Source organism: Phodopus roborovskii, unplaced genomic scaffold, assembly GCF_943737965.1.
Source record: "Phodopus roborovskii unplaced genomic scaffold, PHOROB, whole genome shotgun sequence".
Classification (NCBI taxonomy): Eukaryota; Metazoa; Chordata; class Mammalia; order Rodentia; family Cricetidae; genus Phodopus; species Phodopus roborovskii.
This window is the reverse complement of record NW_026126408.1, coordinates 12,216,650-12,238,276: the sequence shown is the minus strand read 5'-3', so window position 1 is coordinate 12,238,276 and position 21,627 is coordinate 12,216,650. Positions and strand designations below refer to the sequence as shown.

The 21,627-nt window shown below is 50.1% G+C and overlaps 1 protein-coding gene across 1 annotated transcript in view; it reads left to right on the top strand.

Annotated features, from left to right (window-relative positions):
* The window catches only part of Otof (otoferlin), a 90,626-nt gene that overhangs the window by 24,112 nt on the left and 44,887 nt on the right, over nucleotides 1–21,627 (top strand). Inside the window, exons 3-5 of the mRNA XM_051181748.1 lie at nucleotides 7,393–7,481; nucleotides 13,427–13,526; nucleotides 15,004–15,185. Coding sequence (XP_051037705.1) covers nucleotides 7,393–7,481; nucleotides 13,427–13,526; nucleotides 15,004–15,185 — 371 coding nt within the window. The remainder of the gene's footprint in view (nucleotides 1–7,392; nucleotides 7,482–13,426; nucleotides 13,527–15,003; nucleotides 15,186–21,627) is intronic.

Here is a 21,627-nt window from a genome sequence, read left to right as displayed (position 1 = left end):
AAACAAGGAGGGGGATTCTCCTTGCATGCTACCCTGTAAGACTGTTACAAAACTAATACAACGAAACCAAGGCAAAGAGGTAAATGTGCCACTTCCACTACCAAGGTAAGAAGTCCAAGCAAGGGAGGGGCCTGCTTGATTCAGACACAGGTACACCAACTGCTTTGGACTGAGCAACCTGAGTGGGCAGGAGGTAGCTGGGAAGAAAAACAATGCCCCTCCAACAGCAATGGAAAAAGAACCCAGAGGTGTCCCCTTTCCTTGGGGCTGGAACCCGAGATCCCTCATCGAGCTGGTAACTCTGAAGAGGCTGAGGCAGGAGGCGATGGGAGGGGGCCGTGGCAGGGGACGAAAGGGAAGCACACCAAGTCTGTCTCAACCCCAGCCTGGTTTGATTTAACACAGGCACTGTGTGGGCTCTCAGCCCCCTCACCTGCCCCCAAGTAACCACACTGCGTCAACAGCGCTAAGGGGACAGCTTGGCCTGAGTGTTCTGCTCTGTGTAACTGGCTGAGAAGCCATGCCAGGATTTGAATGCTAGTGGGTCTGATTCCAGGGCCCAGGTGGCTTGCAAGGGAGAGAAGTGATTCAGTCCTGTCCTCAGGTGCCCAATACACACAAAGCTAGACCATAGGCTTCTGAGCTCAGGTAATGGAACCTTCTTCAGCTTGGGAATGGCTGAGCAACAGACTGTCTGCCCTTCTGCTTACACCTGGAAGCCATGGGCTATGAATTCCAAGGAGACAGACAGGAATGTGACTCACTTCATTACTGTTCTAACACACAGCACTGAAAATATTGAGGCGGGGGGGGGGGGAGGAATAGATGTCTGCTAGTCTGGCACCTGTAACTGCAGGCAGGCCTGTGTCCAGATAGGAAATGCTCAACAGAGCTAGTAGTATGCACAGGCCCTCGGCTTGGCCTTTAGGATAAGCAATAGGCAAGTCACAAATGCAATTACTTAATGGTGCCTTAGAGGTCAGATAGTTGAGCTGCAGTATTTTATAGTGGTAGGAGAGGGTTTATAGAGGGAAGGGGCTCCCCAATACTTCTACAAGGGTAGAACTAAAACTCAGGTCTTTCAGTTCCCAGGACTGTTTCTATTATACCACAAACATTTACAGGAAATCTCATATCAACCCTGCCTCCCAAAACATTGGAGATGCTAACCTGCTGATAGCACATTCCACACCCAGTCAGCCAGCAAGCTGGGGATGATCCAGATCACCCTTCAACACAGATCAGGAAGCTCTGAGGAGCCCCACATCCCTGAGATTGATAAAATATAGAACACTGCACCCTGGCCACTATTCCCCAGGTTAGCCTCAGCCTGGAGCTGGTGAACTGGGTCACACCTGGACAGTCAGGAGGCTCCCAAGACTTCCAGACTGAGATCATCTTTCCTTCCTCCACAACTAGTACCCACCCCCCAGCTCCTGTAAAGTCCCATTGCACACTCTTGTTTCAGGTCAGTTTGTCTTCAGAGCCATTTAAGTACATCCCCAGGACTAGGAAATACCCCACATCCCTGTATCCCTTCATTCCTGCATCCCTGCACTCCTGCATCTCAGCATCTCAGCATCTCTGCATCCCACATGGAGCCAGATGCTCACAGATCTGGTACAAGATGCTCAGCCAATTTGTGCCCCTGAATGGGGTATGGTGGCTCATGACACCTGAGGTAGCAATGTTTGGTTCAGCTGCTATCCTAATAGGGCCAGGGTCCTAGGTTTGGGGTTGATTGGAACAGGGTGTTAGATGGTGAGTTAGATTTTATTGGCCCAGTCTCTAGGCAACCACTTTTCTAGGCACTTCCAGAAACAAAAGCCACCACCCTCAGCAGCAATGGCCACAGGAAGAGATTTATACTAGTGCTGTCCAGGCTGAAAAGTGCCCTATGTCCTCAGTAGCTTCTGCAACCCTGAAATGTCTGTCATCAAGAAGCCAAGTCTTGCCCAGCTCCTGCAACAGCACCATAGTAATACAAATAATAAATTTAACTGAACACTTCCTGTGTTCTGACTCTATGCCAAAAACCTGGCCAGCCTCATAATTACCCCAAAGAATACGCTCGTGCTATCACCTGATAGTTGTACCCATCAGGTACTATAGTCCTTTGTAATGTTGTGCTATAGTCCCTTGTATTGTTTGGGAATTGCTTGCTGAGCATCTACTGTGTACCAGACCTTGTAAAAAGTGCAGGGAAGCCCCAGAGAACCATACAGACACCCAAGCCACAGCTCTACTCCTGCTCTGAATGCCCTGAGAATGGTCATCATGACATTCCAGGAACCAATCAATGGTGAGGAGAGGAGCAAGAGGTGTGTGTGTGTGTGTGTGTGTGTGTGTGTGTGTGTGCGTGCATGTTGTGTGTGTAGACTAAGGCAGGGGATGGATCCGAGCCCTGCAGCTGCTGTGAAATGATCTTGATACAAACCTGACAGGAAGTACCACAGGAAGCACAGGATAATGTCACGGTTATCTACTGCCACGTTAACAAACCACCCAGGGACTGACAAAATCTGCACTTTATACTGTGGCTTCTGATTCTGAGGCCTGCTATCTGCTGGGTGGCTGTGACACCTGGGTCCTTTCTGTCTCTTCCTCTTGGCCTCACACCCTTCAGGGCCTCTCTCTTCCAGCAGCATGGCCTGGACTTCTTTATGTACTATTGATTTCTAAGACAATGAAGAATGGAAGCTTCCAGATCTAGGTACCACACCGTGTCATATTGCCACCTTCTATCGGAGAAAGGCAGTTTTAAGGTCAGCCTAGACTCAAGAAGAGGCAGCACAGACCCCATCTTGTGATGAGGGGAGAGGAAGTCACAGAGGAAAACGAAAGGGGGCTGGGAGTCACAGAGGAAGCAGGCGCCCCCAGGTAACAGCAGAGTCACAACTTCCCCAGTGTTTATCTTATGCCTGAGCCAAGGTTAGGTGTTGCAACCTCCATTCTACAAATCAGAGAACTGGGAAGTGAGGTAACTCGTCCAAGGTCTCGTGGTTATTAAATATCAGCACCTGGGTTCGAACCCAGCAGTCCACCTCATTAGTAAGCTACATTACTGATGAAGCTGAGCAAATCCTGAATCTCAGTTTCCTTACCTGTGAAGTGGGGCAAGATTGTATACTATGTGACAAGTGGTAGCCAGCACCTGACAGGTGGTCCACACTCAATAAATAAATGATTTTGCAGCTGCCAACCTAGAGGAATAACAAAAAAAAAACCATAGGCCCCTCTGAAACTCAGCCTCCTCTGAGCTTACTCTGAGACAGGGAGTAAGTCTTGAACTAAGCTTGGAGGCTAGAGTTTCAGTCCTTCCTCAGCCACAAATCAGCTGTGTGCCCTTGGACACTTCTCTCTCACCCCCTTTCAGCAGATGAGCATCTTTGCCATGTTGCCAGAGCCTCGCTCATTGCTAGAGAGCAGTGCCCTGATAATTACTAATAACGGAGATAGAAACCTCCCCTCAGAACCCTCGTCCCTTCAGTCAGGCACTTCAGGAGGTAAGCAACATTGTCTGGCCAGGGTAGGAATGGTAGTCAATGGCTCCTGGGAGCCCCCAAACCCCTAAACTCTCCTAGCTTACCTGGTTATGTTCTCTGCATATGATGTGTGTGTCACAGCATCTGGTTTAAAAAAAAAAAAAAAAGGAAATGGTGGGCAAAATGAGACAATGAGAAATGAAATCAGGGCAAGAACATGCAAGAAAGACGTGAGACATGGAAAAGCCAAGGCGAATGAAGTGTGAGGGAGGCAGGGGCAGGGCAGAGAAGGGCCAGGGAGACATATTGGCTACAACATGTACAGAGCCCCTACAGGAGGAAAACAAGCCCGAACCAATAACAGCTTTCATTTCTTCAGTGCTATGTTCCCTTTCCATATAACAAACATCCTGTCACTTGTGTGACTTCATTGGTTCTTGCAACAGCCCTGCAAGGTAGATATCCATCTTTGTCTTTTGTGTCTGTAACAAAATAGCTAAGGCAGGGTCATTTCTAAAGTACTTATTTGGCTTGCTGTGCACCAACATCTGCTGGGCACCTGGTTAGGTCTCCTTACTCCATCACAGTGTGTTGGAGGCCATGCGTCGAGACAGAGCAAGCGTCACAGCCTGGGTCCCACACAGAGACTCTAGCTCCATTAGTGTCAAAGCTGGGGACCAGAGGCCTCAAAAAGTTTCCAGAAACCAGGCTGATGAACAACCAGGCGTGACAACCAATGAGGAAGAGGGGCAGAGACAGAGAAATAGAGACAAAGGCAGAGAACGACAAAGAAAAGCAGACAGGTGGAGAGCCAGACACAAGGAAAGGGAAACCAGAGGGCAGAGGCCAGGCCGCCAGGCAGATACTCAAGACAGAGGCGCAGAGGCAGAGGGCGGCCTTTATGTCCCATCAGCTCTGGGAGCCACTGAACTACACCCCAGCAGGGGACAAGCAGGATCCAGGAGTTTCTCTCTGTGGGTCTCGTTCATCATTTCCTGCAAATGACACTGTCCAAGTGACACTGTGTCCATCGGAAACATTCCTCCGGGGCCACCTCCTCTTCTTCCGTGCTGAACCGTGCCAGGAGCCCACAGATGGAGTCAGGGCCCTTTCTTCTGCATCCCAGGAAACCCAGGCCCAATGGGCCCGCCGTACTTTCTCCTCTACCTATGGCTAATGAGTCAGGCCTCGTCCCTATTTCCCTGTAGTCTCGGCAAAGCAACTTCATTAAGAAAACTACACCCTCTGTGGAGCTCAGCTGCCGCAGATGTCAGAGAACAGGCACCGAAGCTGTGGTAAATCATGGCCTGTGGGCTGCCAAGAGCCCCAACCAACCGCCGGACCTCTCTCCCTCTCATGCTCACATCAGGGTTTCTGTCAGAATTACAATTGCTGTGATGAAACGTCATGACCAAAGCAACTGGGGGAGAAAAGAGTTAATTTGGCTTATGCTTCCATATCACTGTTCTTCATTAAAGGAAGCTGGAACCTGGAGGCAGGAGCTGATGCAGAGGCCACGGAGGGGTTGTTTACTGGCTTCTCGTGGCTTGCCCAACCTGCTTTCTTATAAACTCAGGACCACCTGCCCAGGATTGGCCCCACCTGCAATGGGCTGGGCCCTCCCCCATCAATCACTGATTAAGAAGGTGACTTACAGGCTTGCCTACAGCCCCATCTTATGGAGGCATTTTCTTAATTGAGCCAACACAGTTTCCCTGGAACCTGACTAGTTCTAAGAAGAGATTACACAAGGAGGGTGATACTGAGCAGCCAGGATAGTCCTTTAAGCCCCAACCCTTAAAGTTCCCAGTCTGGAAGAAGGAAGTCCAGCTGTGGAAGGCAGCTTGCAGGGTCAACTCTCAGAAGCCTCCATTCAGCGGTGTCTACTCAGCCATCAGTAGAACTCTGCCTCACCCCACTTCTCAGAGCTGTAGCTCCCCTGTCCATGAAACACAGCAGACATCAGCTTCCTGGGATGCTGGAAAGAATAATTGAATTAATATACATAGACTTCAGCCTCCTCCACAATGTAAAGCTTTCTGCAAATGGCAAAAATTATTCCCATCACGGTTTTTATTTATTCCTGAACTGTTGACTGGTCTGAAGTGGGTGGGGAACATACAGGACATTTAAAACTAAAGTCACTACTTTCTATCTAGTCTGTCAAAATCCCTGGTATCATCATCTCTCTGTAGCTCTGAGCAGCCCTTGAAGCCCGCTGGTCCAAGTTCAGTTTCACTGGAGGTGTGGCTCAGTGGGTAGGGGCTCACCTAGTATGCATGGCAGTGGGTTCAATCTCCAACACCAAAAAAAGAAAAAAGAAAACAGATGGGATGGTACAAGCCTATAACCCAGCACTTAGGAGGCAGAGGCAGGAGAATGTTCAGAAGTTCTAGGCTAGCCTAGGATACAAAGCAAACGTCAAGCGCAGAAGGATATAGACTCCAGACAGCACGTGGTTCAGTCTGCCCTCTTCCTCTGTTCTCATGCTTGATGCACCAGGCCTGGAATGGACATGGGTCCCACTTGGGTGCTCTTATCCCCCTCTACTAGGGCATGGGGGTGTGGTCTCTACCATGGATGTGACTTGTCCTTGAAGTGAGATGGCTTTTCCGACAAGTTCTCACCTGTTCTGGTTACATGTGGTGTCTACAAACATTGGCTCCTTGCAGAGATTGTTCAGTGGGATTTATGAGGGACTTGGGTGGACTGTGATGGTGTGGACCTTGAGCCCTGGCTCTAACTCACCCTGTCTCCTGTGACTGGAGGGTCAGCCTGACAGCTTCCCCTGGCAGGCAGCCTTTGGAGGGTGTCCTCTTGTTGGCTTTGGCCAGGTTGGCCCTCAAAGGATAAATTCCATATTTACCAACACAGACATGCCAGTTCTTTCCTGGCTCCGAAGGCACAGTCTTTGGGGATCAGGGAGCAGAACAGGCCAACTACTCACAATCAAGCAGGTGTCCCTAAGAACTTGCACGTTCTTGAAGGTGATGGCTACAAGCTACAAGCTATTTCTCTAGAGAACACCACAAATGTTATACACAGGATGGAATTCTGTCTATCATCTTTCTTCCTTCCCCAGTTGTCTTTGTTGTCCCCAAAAGGAAGACAGCTAGGTAAGGACAGGAATTACAGAGCCTAGGGAAGAGCTTGGCTCTGCCCACCATTGATTGTCCCCAATGACTCTTTTATGGGCTGCACTGGGTCCTAGTTGCCACTCTTAGAGCACAAAATAATAATAAAAAGTCCCTGAATTTCTAATTCATCCTTATTACTGATCTAGAGATGTCTCCAGGGGTGTGAATGGAGAAACAGTAAGTTGGGCACAGACTATGTACTATATATATATATATATATATATATATGTTTATCCTTCATAACATGAAAGACTTGCAAAATGAGTCCCTATTGTTCAGACTGCCACAATGGAAGGATGGCCAGGGCAGAGCCTGGACTGGTTCAAACAACTTAGAAAAGAGCTAGAAAGTCCAGACTCCAATCAGCTCATCCTGAACTCAGCTCCCATCCCACCAGCTGTTGGCCCTGGAGTCTACCCACACCCTGGCGGTGGCACCATCCTCAGCTCCCCCAGGAGCCAGGAGGTAGTGAAAGCTTCACACAGCTGGGAATCAAAGGTTCTTCTTAGGCCTAGGGCCCCAACCCCCACCCACCCCGCCCTGTGACCTTGACAGCCTGCCAAACCTCTGGGCACCGGCTTTGAAAGAGGAGTGGGTGGGGAAAACCCTCATAGGAGGCAGCTATGGTAACTGAGTGGGAGTGTGAATGCTTTGTCCCTGGGGAGCCTGTGTGAGGGGGGGATCACCTGGCAGCTAGGAGGCCCCAACCTCATCACTCATCACCTCCCTGCTATTTGCACCCAAGGCCACAGCTGTCCCTCTCTCCCCAGACGTTCCGGTGGCCGGTGGCCAGCAACATTGACAAAAATGAAATGTTGGAGATTCAGATTTTCAACTACAGCAAAGTCTTCAGCAACAAGTAAGTATAGGTGGCTGGGATCAGCCTGATTCTTACACTCCTCTAGGCTTACCATGGAACCCTGTACCTTGAAACCATCTTTAAAGGCCTAAGAGCTACTATCTTGCTCTTTTGTGGGACCCTCAAAGTACCCTGGCTTTTCCAACCATTGCCAACCAAGAGCAGCTCACCCTCCTGTCCACCCTCAGTCTCCTGCCCCTTTAAAGCTCCATGCCCCTCTCTTTGAGCCTTTCCTTCCTCCACTAGAGGATGTAGCCCATCAGAGAAACTAAAAGCAAATGGCTTGAGGATGAAGTTGTCTAACAGAGACTGTTCCGTGCTGTGGTTTAGGAAGCAAACATGATCTCAGCCCCTTGGGCCAGTGATTTAAGTAAGGTGTGGCCCTGAGCAGGCTAAGTAAGCCCTCTGAGGTCACTGTACTTATGTGTGGAAAAGGTAAGAATTTGTCTCAATATAGCTGTGGAGATGAAATGAGATAGATCTGTCCGTTCCTTTACTCAACAAGCATGTATGAAGTGCAAACTGTAAGTCGTGAACTGAACTAGATGCTAAAGAGGTGTCTGCCCCTCATGGAGCTTCTGTTCTGTAAATGGAATGGACCTACCATGTGAGTGTTATCCTACAATCCGATCAACTGGAGTAGCCCCCATCCTTCCTGCGGATGACACATGGGTTTTGGAAGGTGCTAGAATGGTGACTAAATATAAGTAAAATGAGACACTCTGTGTTGGAGTAAAAAAGTCATTGTTCTTCTGTAACCTATAGGCATTCATGGCTGAACTGCAAAGTGTCCAAAAAGGTGTGACAGTGCTAGTTCAATGAAGGCTCTAAGAGACTCAGCAGTAGGAAGGGAGTGTAAAAGAGGAAAGATAACCTAATCCTTACAAGCTATATAATCTCAAAAGGGTAGGCAAAGGGGTCCACTTTTCTGATACCCATTGTAAAGACCGTTAATAGCTAACACCTGTGGTTGTCTGGGGTAGGGACTCTAATTTTTTCCTTATGGCAAGTAGATGCAAACCTCAAGAGGAAGTCCTAGGGTCATTTAGCTACTCATCAACCTGTCTATCTATCCAGCCAACTATTTTTGCATTTATTCATTTATTCCATCCCATTTATGCAGCCTACCTTTTCATGAATTGTATTATCCATTCATCTCATTCACCCATTCACTCATCCATCTGTGTTAGTCATGATAGTTGTTAAAATGGGGGATCAAGGCACAGTCCCTATCCTCAGGAAGTTGCTTGTCAGGTGAAGAGGAAAGACACAAGAGGATCAGGAGAGCAGACAGCTGGAAGAGACAGAATCTCCAACATCTGTGCTATCTCAGGAAGTAGTCTGCCTACCACTGGGAGAGGTGAGCTGAATAGGCCCCTGTAGAGGGGGTTCTGACCTGATGGCAGGACCACAGGAAGTATGTTTAGGGAACAGAGGCCTCCTCTTTGTCTCCTCGGGATGATATCACTCAGTCAGTTTCTTCTAGAACCACAATAAAAACTTTTGGAAAAGCATCTCTCTAGAGACCCCAAGATAAAGCATGGCCTTATTATCTGATTGAGATATACCCCTGTGATTAATCAGGAGGGGAGAAGCAGGAACAAGAGAAGGGCCCATGCAGAGGGTACAGATATCAGGGCTCCAGGAGATTGGGAGCTCAGCAGCAAAACCCTTAGTGTGCAGGAAGGGAAACTAAGGCTCAGAAGCACACGGAGGTCATATGAGAAGATTCTGGAAGAGCTACCATCTTGCACCTCCTCTTCTAAACTTCTGTATCTCCCAGCAGCCAGAGCATATGAATGTGACACCATAGTGCAGAGAGCCACCATCAGGACCCCTGCTACAGACAAATCAAAGGACTTAGAAATTCAGGGGCAATGGATAACCACACTAGGTGTTCTTAAATGCCAAGCAGTGGAAAGACAGAGGAAGTGTGACCCTCCTTTCCTAACTGTGCCCTCCTCCTTCCTTCCCTGCCCTCCCTCTCCCCACTGAAGAGAAGGCAGGGAAGTCACATGGTACCAAAGTGTGGTAAAGGAGGACTTAGAGACTGTTCAGGCCACTGACCAAGACCTAGGATGCCCATCCTGATCCAGGCAACTTGGGAGTGAGGTGTTTAGAGTTGAGTGGGCTTAGGGCTTTCAACCTTAGAGTTAGGGCCAAACAAGAGGCCTATCTGGTTCTACCCAGCAGTGTTAGGAGCTGCCAGGAAATAGAGACATGGCAGAAAGGAGGAAACCTCCTGGTCAGAGACCATAAAATTCCCAAGTGTGCTTGGCCATTAGGATGAGATTTTATGCATCCCACGTAGCCTCACCAGGAGTTTAAGGGGCAATGGCTCCTTACACCAAGGATGCCAGGGGTCCTGAATAATTCAGAAGCCAGGAGTGCAGTGGGAGCTGGACTGAGCCCAGGGCATTTGACACCAGCTCCCAGAGGAAGATGATAAATTATTGACAGGATTCTGGTGCCCAGTTGCCGCTTTGTGGACCCATCTGCACCTGAGGCCTTCTCCCCACTGTCTACCTACCTGAGGATGCTGGCTTCTCCCAGGCTCCTGTGTGGCCTCTCTTTCTAATGGGTGAGCTCTCTAGGCCACATAGGGGATGTGGAGTCAGCCTGGGAAACTGAGGCCAAGACAGTAGGTTCAGAACATTCTTTATTGAGATATCAATTGTCCATTTCAAAAGTTATTATTTCTATTTTTTATTTATTTATGCTTATTATTTGAGGAAGGGGGAGCTGTTATACACACACACACACACACACACACACACACACACACACACCACAGTTACTACCACCATCTCCACTGCCGCCACTCCCTGGCTATGTGGCAAGCTCTTCCCTTTGAGAGCGCAAGCTCCTAGTGTTGTTCTGGCACCACCCTCACTCCAGTCACCAACAGGCCCTGGTTCTAGGTGGAGCTTTAAGGGTGGGGACAACCTGGATCTGTTCCCAGAGCCCAGTTTACAGAGAGTACCCTCCCTGGCTGAACCCTCCAAAGGCAGGCCACTCTCAGTTTCAGGGAGAAGAGTCAGTGATGCAGAGGGCTGCAGCTAATGGAGCTGCATCTCCACACCAGCATGTGGGGAAGTATGTGGCATCAATGCCTTTGAGAGAAGGCTGCAGAACTAGACAGTCACATAGCTGCCAGGTGCTGGAACCCTGAGGGACTGCTAGGTGAAGTCTGTCTGACTCCAGAGCCGAGCTCTCCCACCGTCTATCCTTCCTCCCTTAGGAAATGACAGTTTGCGTATCCATAGAGCTTTGCCAGGAGGTGGTTTGCTGTGTGTTGCAAGCAGTGAGTAGACTAGCAGTGGCGACAGATTGCAGTGTTACTTCTGTTGTCACTGTCACCCTTGTGTCTGGAAGAGGCTTGAAAACCTGGTAGAGAGGTCATTTCAGGGATTCACACAGGCCAAGCTCTCCTCCCAAGACTAGGATCTCAGACTGTAATGCCAAAGAAATCTAGAAGACACCAGAGGCTGTCTGAACAACTGCAGGGGAATGGCTCCCTCCTGCCCCCTGGGGGGTGTCTAATCACATTGCAGCACCTAGGAACCTTCTTTGACTATTCTGGAGCATCTAAAATTGAGAACAGATGTTCCTAAGTTCCAGTACTCGGTAGTTACCTGGCAGGTGCTTAGTGGAGTGACAGTGGCTTGAAGAGCCTGACAGCAAGGGCTCAGAGTAGGACAGAGATGCTCTGTACCCCAAGCAGTAGCAACAACGTTGCTTGGATGTGCATGCCTAGAGTTTGCCCATGTCCACCTCCAGCCAGGAGGTGCTCCAGGACTCAGTAGACTCCTCTAGGCTCTACACCATAAGCATATTGAAATTGGGTATCCTATGAGTATTTGCCCTGTGGAAATTGGTAAATGCTGCAAATTGGCAGTGACTGTGGGTCTGTGAGGAGTTAGGGGCTTCTCCCTAAGATCCAATTTATACCACTGATTTAGAACCATGACAGTTGAGACCTTCAGAAAGCCAGTGCCTTATTTCTTGCCCACTGCTGACAGTCATGATGTCCCCAAGCGCTGTGCCCTGCCCCTCCTTTTTATTCCCCAGCAATGGCTTGGGATCCCCTGGGTCCCAGCCCAGCACTCGGGCTGAGGAGAAGCCAAGCAGCACTAGGATCCTCTATAGAGCTTCTCTGGGAAGAATCTAAAAGCCCAGTTAAGCTTTAGCATGGTGGACAGTTTGCCCTCAAAGATACGAAATCCAGTGAGGCTCTACACTTAGAAGGCAAGCACTTCCTAGTCATCCCTTATGGCTGAATCTACTATGTGCTCAACACAGCTGGGAAGACTGTGGAGTGGGGTACATACGTATTCATGTGTATATGTGCACATGGGTATATAAGTGCATGTCTGTGTGTGTGTATGTGTGTGTGTGTGCGCGCGCGCGCCTCTGCCTGCCTGCTTGTCTGTCTGTCTGTAGGCCAGAGGTCAACATTTAGTGTATTCTTGATTTCTTTAGTGATTCTCACTAAACTTGGGGCCCACTGATTCCTGAGTCTGGATGGCCAATGATGAGCTCTGGGAACACACCTATCTACACTTTCTTCATTCCTGGAATTAAAGACAAGCACCACCTGACTAATTTTTAAAAGACACAGATGCTAGGAATTTAAACTCAAGTCCTTGTGCTTTCGAGGCAAACTTTTCACTCACTAAACCATCATTCTAGCCCCAGAATTAAAAGTGTTCCCCCTCCATAGCCCTTAGTATATTATAGGCAGCAGGTCTGTCTGTCACAATTCATTTGATATCTCACTGGTATTTTTCATTAATTGGTTTTGTCCCTGCCCCCTTTGTTGGCCCACCTCCCTCCTCTACAAACTCTAAGAAGTACCCGTCCCTCAGATCCCTTCCAGGTTTCACATACTGTATGTGCCTTGAAGCCTTTGGAGTATGTTTCTCCATGGGGTATCTTCTTAATGCCCTGCTCTCCCCCAACAACAGTCTTCCAGTCTCAGGGTGGGATGGGATCCAAGTCAGAATTTATTAGACACCCGCTGCTGCTCATAAATGCAACAGGCACTGGGACTCTGGTGTACAGGAAACACCAAGTGGAGACTAGTCATAGAATGTGCAGGCTGTGAGGCACCACAGCAGTGATGGGGCCGTCCAGGGGAGTGAGTGTGCACTGGGGATGAGCATGCCATTCATGAAGTTGAAATTATTAGCTTAGCTAAGAAGAAAACCAAGAGAGAAAGCTCTGTATGCTTGCTCCACAATGCAATTGAATTCAGGGGATTCTGAGGTCGCAGGAGTCCCTCCCACCAGGAGCTTACCAGTTGCAAATGTGGGATAATGGAGATAATGGAGACCTGGTGTTGATGAGACTAGAGACCTCTACCCATCTACCCCAGTCAGGAAGAGGAAGGAAAGGGTGTTTATGTAGCTAATAGTCGGGGCGGGGGGGGGGGGGGGATGGTAGCTCAGAGGAAAAGCACTTGCCCAGCATGACCCAGGGTTCAGTATCTCTCTGTCTCTCTGTCTCTCTCTCTCTCTCTCTCTCTCTCTCTCTCACACACACACACACACACCACCACCACCACCACCACCACCACCACCACGGCCATCATTAGGAAGCCTCAATGCCCCACCACCACCACACTCCATTGTAGCATCTGGAAGCTTCCATACTGCAGGGGACCAGCTACAATCCCGATGCTAAATTCCCTGTCTCTATCTGTGGACATCATTTAGAGTTCTTTCTTCTTCCAAGGGCGTGGAGCAGACCATATATATTCAACCATCCATACTTGTAAAGGGTCAGTTACCCTCACAGACATGCTGTCCAAGCCAGGCCTACTATGGTCCCCAGACCACTCCAGTCCCAGTCTAGGGTCTTCACAATTGCCCACCTCCTTGTCAGCCAGACACTGACATCAGCCTTGCTCCTCATTCTGGCAATGTCCCCTCTGTCATTCACAGACTAATTGGGACCTTCCGCATGGTGCTGCAGAAGGTGGTGGAGGAGAATCGTGTGGAAGTGACCGACACACTGATCGATGACAACAATGCCATCATCAAGGTAGGCATGCCAAGTAGTCCGTGGAGTCTTCCATCACCCACAGAAGGTCTAGGGTAGTGGTTCTCAACCTTCCTAATGCTGCGACCCCTCCCCAACTATAAAATATTGTTGCTACTTCATAACTGTAATTTTGTTGCTGTTATGAATCATAATGTAAATATCTGTGTTTCCCGATGGTCTTAGGCAAACCCTGTGAAAGGGTTGTTAGACACCTCTCAAAGAGGTCATGACCCCCAGGTTGAGAAGCACTGGTCTAGAGACTGCTCCATGATTGACAAGGGAGGCAGTAGGGGGACATCAGGGAGACTCTGCCAGAGCCATTTGGTGTGAAGGCTGGTGCTAGGGTCCCTGTAGTATGGCCGTGTCTGTCCCAAGTGGATAGGCAGCCTTTCCCACGGTGGTGGTTCCGGGTGAGGTAATGAGGATGCCACCTCCTCCCCGCTGATGTGTTTTTCCCATTTGGATCCAGCTCAGGAATGAATTTGAGGTGCCTCCTACCATCCAATGGCCACACTGAGCCTTGCCAGCTACTCCAAGGCCTCCATCCTGCACATGATGTGTTTCCTCTCTGACCAGTGGTCCAGCAAGGATCAGGGTCTCATTTTCTCCTCCATTTGTCCATTTCTGCCCAAGTCAGCATGGGCATATGTGAACTAGTCATATCCAGTCCACCCTTCAATGTCTGTCCCAACAAAAGCAGATGGGAAACCCTTGATGCCCAGCCCCAGGCTCTGCCCCCCTCCAGCTCCTCTGTAGCCACTCAGAGTAGCTGGCCTGGTGCTAAGGAGCTGACCCTTGGGTATCTGCAAAGTTCATAAAAGTATATTGGTCTCACTGGACTGTTCTAAGGGGTCAAAGGGCATACAAAGAAAGTCCTCAGATTGCTGGATGATGCACAATCTCCCACCTCAGTTTGACTCCATGCAAATTAGGGTCACACCTTCTAGACATGGTCCTTTCACCTGGATTCTGTTTAACATCTGGACCCAGATGTGGCATTCCACTTTCTCCAGAAGAAAAGGTCAAGGCAATTCCCCAAGACCCCCTTCTCTAGCTAGTCAGAGGAGTTTGAAGAAATGTTGACTGTACGAGGCTGAGGGGCACCCAGGACCAGGGATTCTCTCAAAAGACATGCTCAGCTGATTCTGTCACCTATCCAGGGAAATCCCCTTGTGCTCAAGTTCTGAGGATGAAGAGGGGGACACCACATGATTCTATACTAAGAACCCAAAGACCTCACAGCCAGGCTTAGGCCTAGAGATCAAGGGCAGCCACTGGAATTGGAGTGCCTGGGAAGAAGAGGGCCAAGTACAAGAGGACCTCATGCACCAGTCATACTCGGCCTTTTTCTCATTTTCACACTGAGGCAGGAAGGTCCTCCCCTCGTCTTCATAGGGAGCGAACGTGCCTCCCAATGTCACGTGTACCAGGGGGCTGTTATTGTCAGCCCAGCTGCTCACTGTCCCTCCCCCTTCAGACCACCCTAAGCATGGAGGTCCGGTATCAGGCCACAGATGGCACAGTGGGCTCCTGGGATGATGGAGACTTCCTGGGAGATGAAGCTCTTCAGGAGGAGGAAAAGGACAGCCAGGAGACCGATGGGCTGCTCCCTGGCTCCCGACCCAGCACCAGAACACCCGGCGAGAAGAGCTTCCGCAGGTAAGAGAGTGAACCCCTCTGGTTGCCCACTGCCCCCAGAAGGTCTGGGAAGCAGGCCCCTGGAGCTAGTGCTCTGGAAGGTCCGGGCCTGACTGAGCTCAGGGATGGGGCTGAGTTGCAATAGACAAACTTGAGGGTTGGGAAGATGTTCACATCACCTCTCATCAGGCTCCCACCGCAAGAGCATGAGCAAGGTTCTAGTCAGACTGAGGGGCCAGGCCTGCTCCAATGCTGAGGGAGGCCAAGCTCTAACATAAGGGGGAGACTGGAACTCCTGCCTTCATCAGAGAAATGGGAAAGGAGACAAGGGAAGCCTTGGTTTCCCTGATCTAAGTGCCAACCAGGCCCAGGCAGCCTGACCTCTTCCTTGGCCCAGTGCAAAGATCCCTGGAAGAGAGGCCTTTTGTTGCCAGAGTGAGGCTAACGGTCCTGGTCAGGACCTGGCCACCCTCTGTTGAGGACAATTTGTCCAGGCTGTGCTGTGTCTAAGACTCACATCTCACAAATGTCCTGCCACTTACAAATGACAGAGGGCTTTGACCAGGCCTCACTTCCCTACATTGCTGAGTACAACTACCAGAGACAATGCACCTAGGATGCTGAGAACATCACGTAAGATGCTTGAGACCCATGCCTAGGCGGCTGAGGGCTGTTCTGAGAACAAGGGGTCCCCATGTCATTGCAACTTCTTCCTCTACTTTCCCTCCCAGTGAGGTTTACTCAGCCTGTGATGGAAAACACACAGGCTGCCCTGAGTGGAATGGAATTGAGGTGCTTTTCTCCAGCCTCCTCCCAGAACCAGCTTACCTCCAAAGCACAAGTTTAAATAAATACCCAGGACGGCATGCTTCAGGCTAGCTACATCCCCTGCCACACAAATATCAGGTCTTTTAGCATAAATAAACCCAAGCCTGAGTGCCAGTGAGTCATGTAACTTCTATCCCCCTACCTACATATCTGTAAAATGGGAGTGAGCTGGGGTCACAAGCCATGATCCATCCATGGTCCTGATGATGAACCATGGGGCTATTAGATGTTATGAGTGAAGAGCTGAGTGTTATACAGGGAAGGGCTGATGACAACAGGTTATCCACGCTGGACAGTGCCAAATGTCAGGGACAGGTTTAGAAATGTAAGAGGAGAATCAGCCTGGACAGCACCTGAGGGATGTAACACAATGACCACCGCCTGTCACCATCTGCAGATGCTACATGAAGAAGAGCTGTGTGAGGCTGGTTGGGAGGGCATTCTGAGAAGCAGGCCACCCACTGTCGAGAAGAGGATGGTGATCAGAGTCAGGAAAGCTGCTTCCATTAGGGTGACCCCGACTCTGCCCTCATCAGCTGGGTGACTCTGACATGTCACCAGCCTTCTCTGGGTCACTAACAGAAATAAATGAGTTCAGAAATAGACATGCTGACTCCCCTCCTCTCTGGCCTCCAGCATGGCTCAGGAGACTCAGGGACAGCCATGTAAACAGCTCCCCTGGGAATTCTTGGTTGCTGTCCTCAGCACAGAGGCAGTAGAGGATGGACAGCATGATGTGTCTCAGATAAAACAGATGCAAAAGGTTCTTCTCAGACCCCAGAGGGGCCTGGTCCAGGGAGGTGAAGCTCGGAAGGCTTCCTGCTGTTCTCTCCTGTCCCACCTCCCTGGACCTCTCCCAGGCCAGAAGGGGTAAGAAGAAGGGTTCCATCTTAGGGGGACTGGGAATCGGGCAAGAACAGCAGCACAGAGCTTCTAACTTTCAGTAGGTGCCACCACCCTGGGTAAAGGAGTGTGTGAGGACACACTATTTCCCCAGCTGCCACCTGGAGCTGCCAACCTAGGCATGACATCACCTTCTAGATGGATGTCACCACCTTCTCCTTTCCTCTGGACCTAGCCTTGTAGCCAGCAGGACTCGCTCTGCTCATGCCATTTGATGTCTCCTGGGCCCCGATCCATCACCTGCCATCTGAGTTTCTCTGCCCACTTCTCTATTTGCTGCCTTCATCCAAGAGCCTCTTATCTGCCCACTCCTTACAAAATAATCCCAAGTAGGCAGATGCCACTAGGAGACAGCACAGAGAGTGGAGAGCGTGAGCCCAAGTGCTGGCTCTGCTGCTTGGAGACACCTCCCCAGTTGTAAGATGGCTCACTCATGCCCACAAGAGAATTAGGAAGAAATAGAGTGCTTACTATATGTGAGTGATGCCCATGGCACATGGAAGGTAGGTTCTCAGCCAGCATTGTCTCTCCAGACCCCATGTTACCCTGACCCCAACTGTTTCTCCTCTAAGCACTGCCCAGGCTTTGTTACCATCTGATTATTATCCCACCCCATGCTAAGGTCTCTCCAGCTGCTGGCCTCTGGAGGTTCAGCTATCCTGAGCAAGAAGAGAAATAATCCCCCACTGCTGCCCTGCCACACACACCACTGTCCCTGTTGTAAGAAAGGAATGGGTTGCTAACCTCATGAGCATTTCCATTCTCAAGACCATAGAATCAATATTCCAAACTATGTCTCGGTCTCCAAATGGTACCAAGGCATTCCATGCCACCAGATATCGGCCTGGACTACTGACACTGGAGTCACATCTTACAAAGGAGCATCCACTTCAATTCTGTGGCTAAACAACACAGGCTTTCCCTTTCCCAACTCTTCTGTACTCCAAAGCTATCTCATCTTCTCTCCCTCACCTAGCCTCACAAGCTTCTACACACACCTCACCTTCTGCTACCCAAGCTCCTCTGGTGTCCCTGAGGGTGTTTAGCTAATTACCATATCATTCTTTTAGGGGTAGGTTATGACCCTAACCTACCATTCTTCTTGCCCTGCTTATGGGCATCCTTCCACTCCAGTGGAAACCTGTAGACCAGGAAGCTCCTTCCTGTGTCTGGAGCAGAGAGTAGCTAGTCATGTGTGCATAGTAAGAGCTCTGAGAAAGAGCTGCATGTGTGCACTAGGCATGTGTACACTAAGAGGTGTGCATAAGTATGTATGCATGGTGCAGTGCACACTGTCTCGTCCTCAGATGCTATTTCATTGGTTCTCATGGGCCCCAAAAAGCTAGGAAACCCTTCCCTGCCTCCCCTCACCAGTCTGGGATCCAGTGCTGCAATGGCTACCAAGGAGCCAGAGGACCAGCACAGCCATGCTGAGATTTAGGAGGGAGGTGGTTCTCAGGATACTCCAGTCCTATCCAGACATTCTACCTGAAGTTGGGGCTCCCGCACTCAGCCCAAGGCTGAGTAACCAAGTGAGGCCTGGTGCTGAGATGTGCCTGGGTCCCCATAGGCCTCAGTGGTCCCAGGAGGGCACTACTGCTCCCCCTCCTGCCTGCAGATGCTTTTATCAGTTCAGGGAGCCATGGGGATGGAGCTAAGGGAAAAGAATTGTTCAGTGAGGCCGAGAGTAGCTCAGAACAGGCTGGTTAAGGAGCAAGATTTACACAACCAGCAGGGGACACCAAAAGCACAACGTGGGCACTAGGAAGAAATCCAGGCATATCTGGGGCTGGGGGGAGGTGCCCGCTGAAGGGCTAAGCCCAGCTTTCAGCTAAGGGTCACACAGTGGTTGTAGTAAAATCATGATGTTTTTTTTTTCTCTGCTCTGTTCTTTTCCCTACTCTATTTCCACTCAGAGTGTGGGCCCATGATAGCCTTGAGGTCTGGAATATGGAAGGAGGGGAGAAAGCAGAAGTCTCCCTACATTCTGGTAGATGTGACACCTCTCTGACTTCAGAACAAAACTCAAAGAGAGAGAGAGAGAGAGAGAGAGAGAGAGAGAGAGAGAGAGCACCCCAATTCCTGGTTACTTATAGTATACCAATTCCACACACTTATTGACCCTTGCCAACCCCAGGCCACACACCTCTCTTTTGCAGAGACTGACATATTTTCCAGGGTCACAGAAGTCTTTTAAAAATAAAAGCAGAAACAAATCCCTTCCCTCAGAACCTGGAATGTCTTGTCCAGTCAGAAAAAAAGGAGGGGGCACAACTCCCCTACAACAAACATGAGGACGGAGACCAGAAGCCTTGAATGGAGTCTTAGTTTCTAATGGCCCACGGGAACCCTGATCCATGGAAGCAGGCCCCCAGCCCGTGGGTGTTCCTAGCAGAGGCCCTAAGGTCAAGTGAGCTGGGCTGGAGTAGGGTACCTGAGAGTCTCCCCTCCTCTCTCCCTGCTTTCTGATCAGTGTCCCTGGATGATGTGGGCCTCTTTGAATTATAGACTAAATACTTGCCTAACACAAAGGCTAGCCAGCTGAACCTGGACTTCAGCTGTAACTGTGTGGAGGTTTCCAGGCCTGAGCTATCGGGGTATGGCCTCACCTGGGCTAGGTCTGAGCCAGGAGAGTGTGTGAGCAGAGGGGAAAAAACCATAACGGTTATTTACTTTCTTTTCTTCCTTCTCATTGACTCGGCGCTGGGGAGTTTCTGAAAACCTCTCCAAAGGAAGATGGGAATGTATCTTTTCTGCTCTGAGCCTTTTAGTGGTGGTTTGGTTATAGCACATGCCCTCCACTTCCCTATCTTTCTTCTCAGTGGCTGAATGCCTCCACCCTGCAGCAGTGCAGCCCCTCCTCTCAGATAGGCTCTGCCCACTGTGTACCTGGAGGACCCCACAGCATGGGTACTGCACAGTCCTTGGAGGGGACCAAGGGAGAAAGTGAGGGAGGAAGAGATGTTGGGGACCCTACAACTCTGGAATCACCAGATCTCCTCCTGGGATAGAGGAGACTGACAGCCTGAGGTCATGGCATTGCTATACGGAAGACTTAAAGGGGCCTATGGGACAGGGAAGTCCCTGGGGAGGGGGAGCAGCAGTGCCAGGGGCAAAATTGTGAGCATCTCTGGTCCACAACCTCTCATTTGCATCCCCTTGTCTCCTCATTTCTTCCCCCTACTCAGCAAAGGCAGAGAGAAGACCAAGGAAGGCAGAGATGGCGAGCACAAGTAGGTGTCCCAGGCCAGGGCAAAGCCAGCTATATTGGCTCTCTGCTATGGGGCTCCAAGGGGGGAGGGATGGGCTGAGAGGGTCTAGGAGGAGCTGCGCTGGCACAGCAGCAGGGGATATGCAGGGGGAGAGAACGCAGAGGGTGGAGAGAGCCGGGGAAGTGGCCGAACCTTTTCTTTCCACTCTGGGTTCTTGGAGGTGACACTCCCTCCTTTTAGTGTCTCGTTCCTCTACTTCACTCATCAGCTCTCTGTACCTAAGGTCAGGCCCTTAAGCATCCCTATGAGGGAGGATATAGCTAGAGAGTGCGGAACATGAGAAGCCAGCGGCCACCCTCCAGTCTAGGTAGGCCTGGGCAGTTGAACATACAGCCTTGGAGGCCCAAGGAAGACAACCACTAGACACCGTGTGGTTGCAGGGTGTGGCCAAAGCACAAACTCACAGATAGCCAAAGAGATTGCCACTCTCTGTGACTCTCACACTGTCCATTCCCTAAAAGGCATTCCACAGTAAAAAGGCATAGGGCTGTCTGATGGGCCAATCACAAGGGCCTAGGAAGATTGGTGGCCTGAGTTGACAGGCTCGTAGGTTCCCCAAAGCCACGCTGTCATCTAGAGACTCAAGTGTCACAGAAATTACAGTAGTTTGGGTCCCCAGGGCAGATCACAGTACAAAGAACCTCTGACCTTTGTGTATGGTGACAAGTGTCAGTTCCAGAGAATAAAGCAGAGCTGGGCAGAAACAAGGAATCTAACTTCCTACCCAGAGTGTACAGCAGAGCCAGAAGTTGAAAGCACCTGGCTGTCCTCAAAGCCAATTAAACTCTTCAGGCACACCAGAGAACCAGAAAACCCAGAGATGTAGTCCGTATTTCTTTCGCACATACAGAAACTGAACTGGGAAATACCAAGTAATTTGTTTAAAAATGTGGTCCTGAGACTTTAAGAATCAGTTTACAGTTGTGTCTGTAGCAGTACGTGTCTGCATAGGTTACGATCCGGGAAACTTGGAGCTTCATCCACTGCATTGCCCAAATCAAACTGAGTCCTAGTCATGTTTGCAATAATTGCACAGTTAATAATGAAGACCATAGGGCAATAGAAGCAACATGCTGTATGGGGAGAGGGTGCCACGCAGAGAGATGGAGCAGTTTGCTAGCTCCTGAGAAGGGTAGAGTGTGACAGGGCTGGGAAAGGGAGCCAGGGGTCTGAATCCTTGCATGGGTAAAGGTGATGGGGACACTGAGCTGGGGACCTTTCTTAGTGAGAAGGCTCATGGCTCTAGGTTTCTCTGTGGCCACTTAAATGTACCCTGTGGCTCACCTAGCAGGCACAAGCCACCTGTTTTCTCTCCCTCGGGCGGCGTTCTCTCTCTCTCTTCCTCCCCCCCCCCCCCATCTCTCTGAGATCACCAGACTCCAGGTCCCCTCCCAATCTGTCAGACTTGCTTGATCCCTATGACTATAGCTGGGATAGACATGCTGCCTCCCCTACCCAAC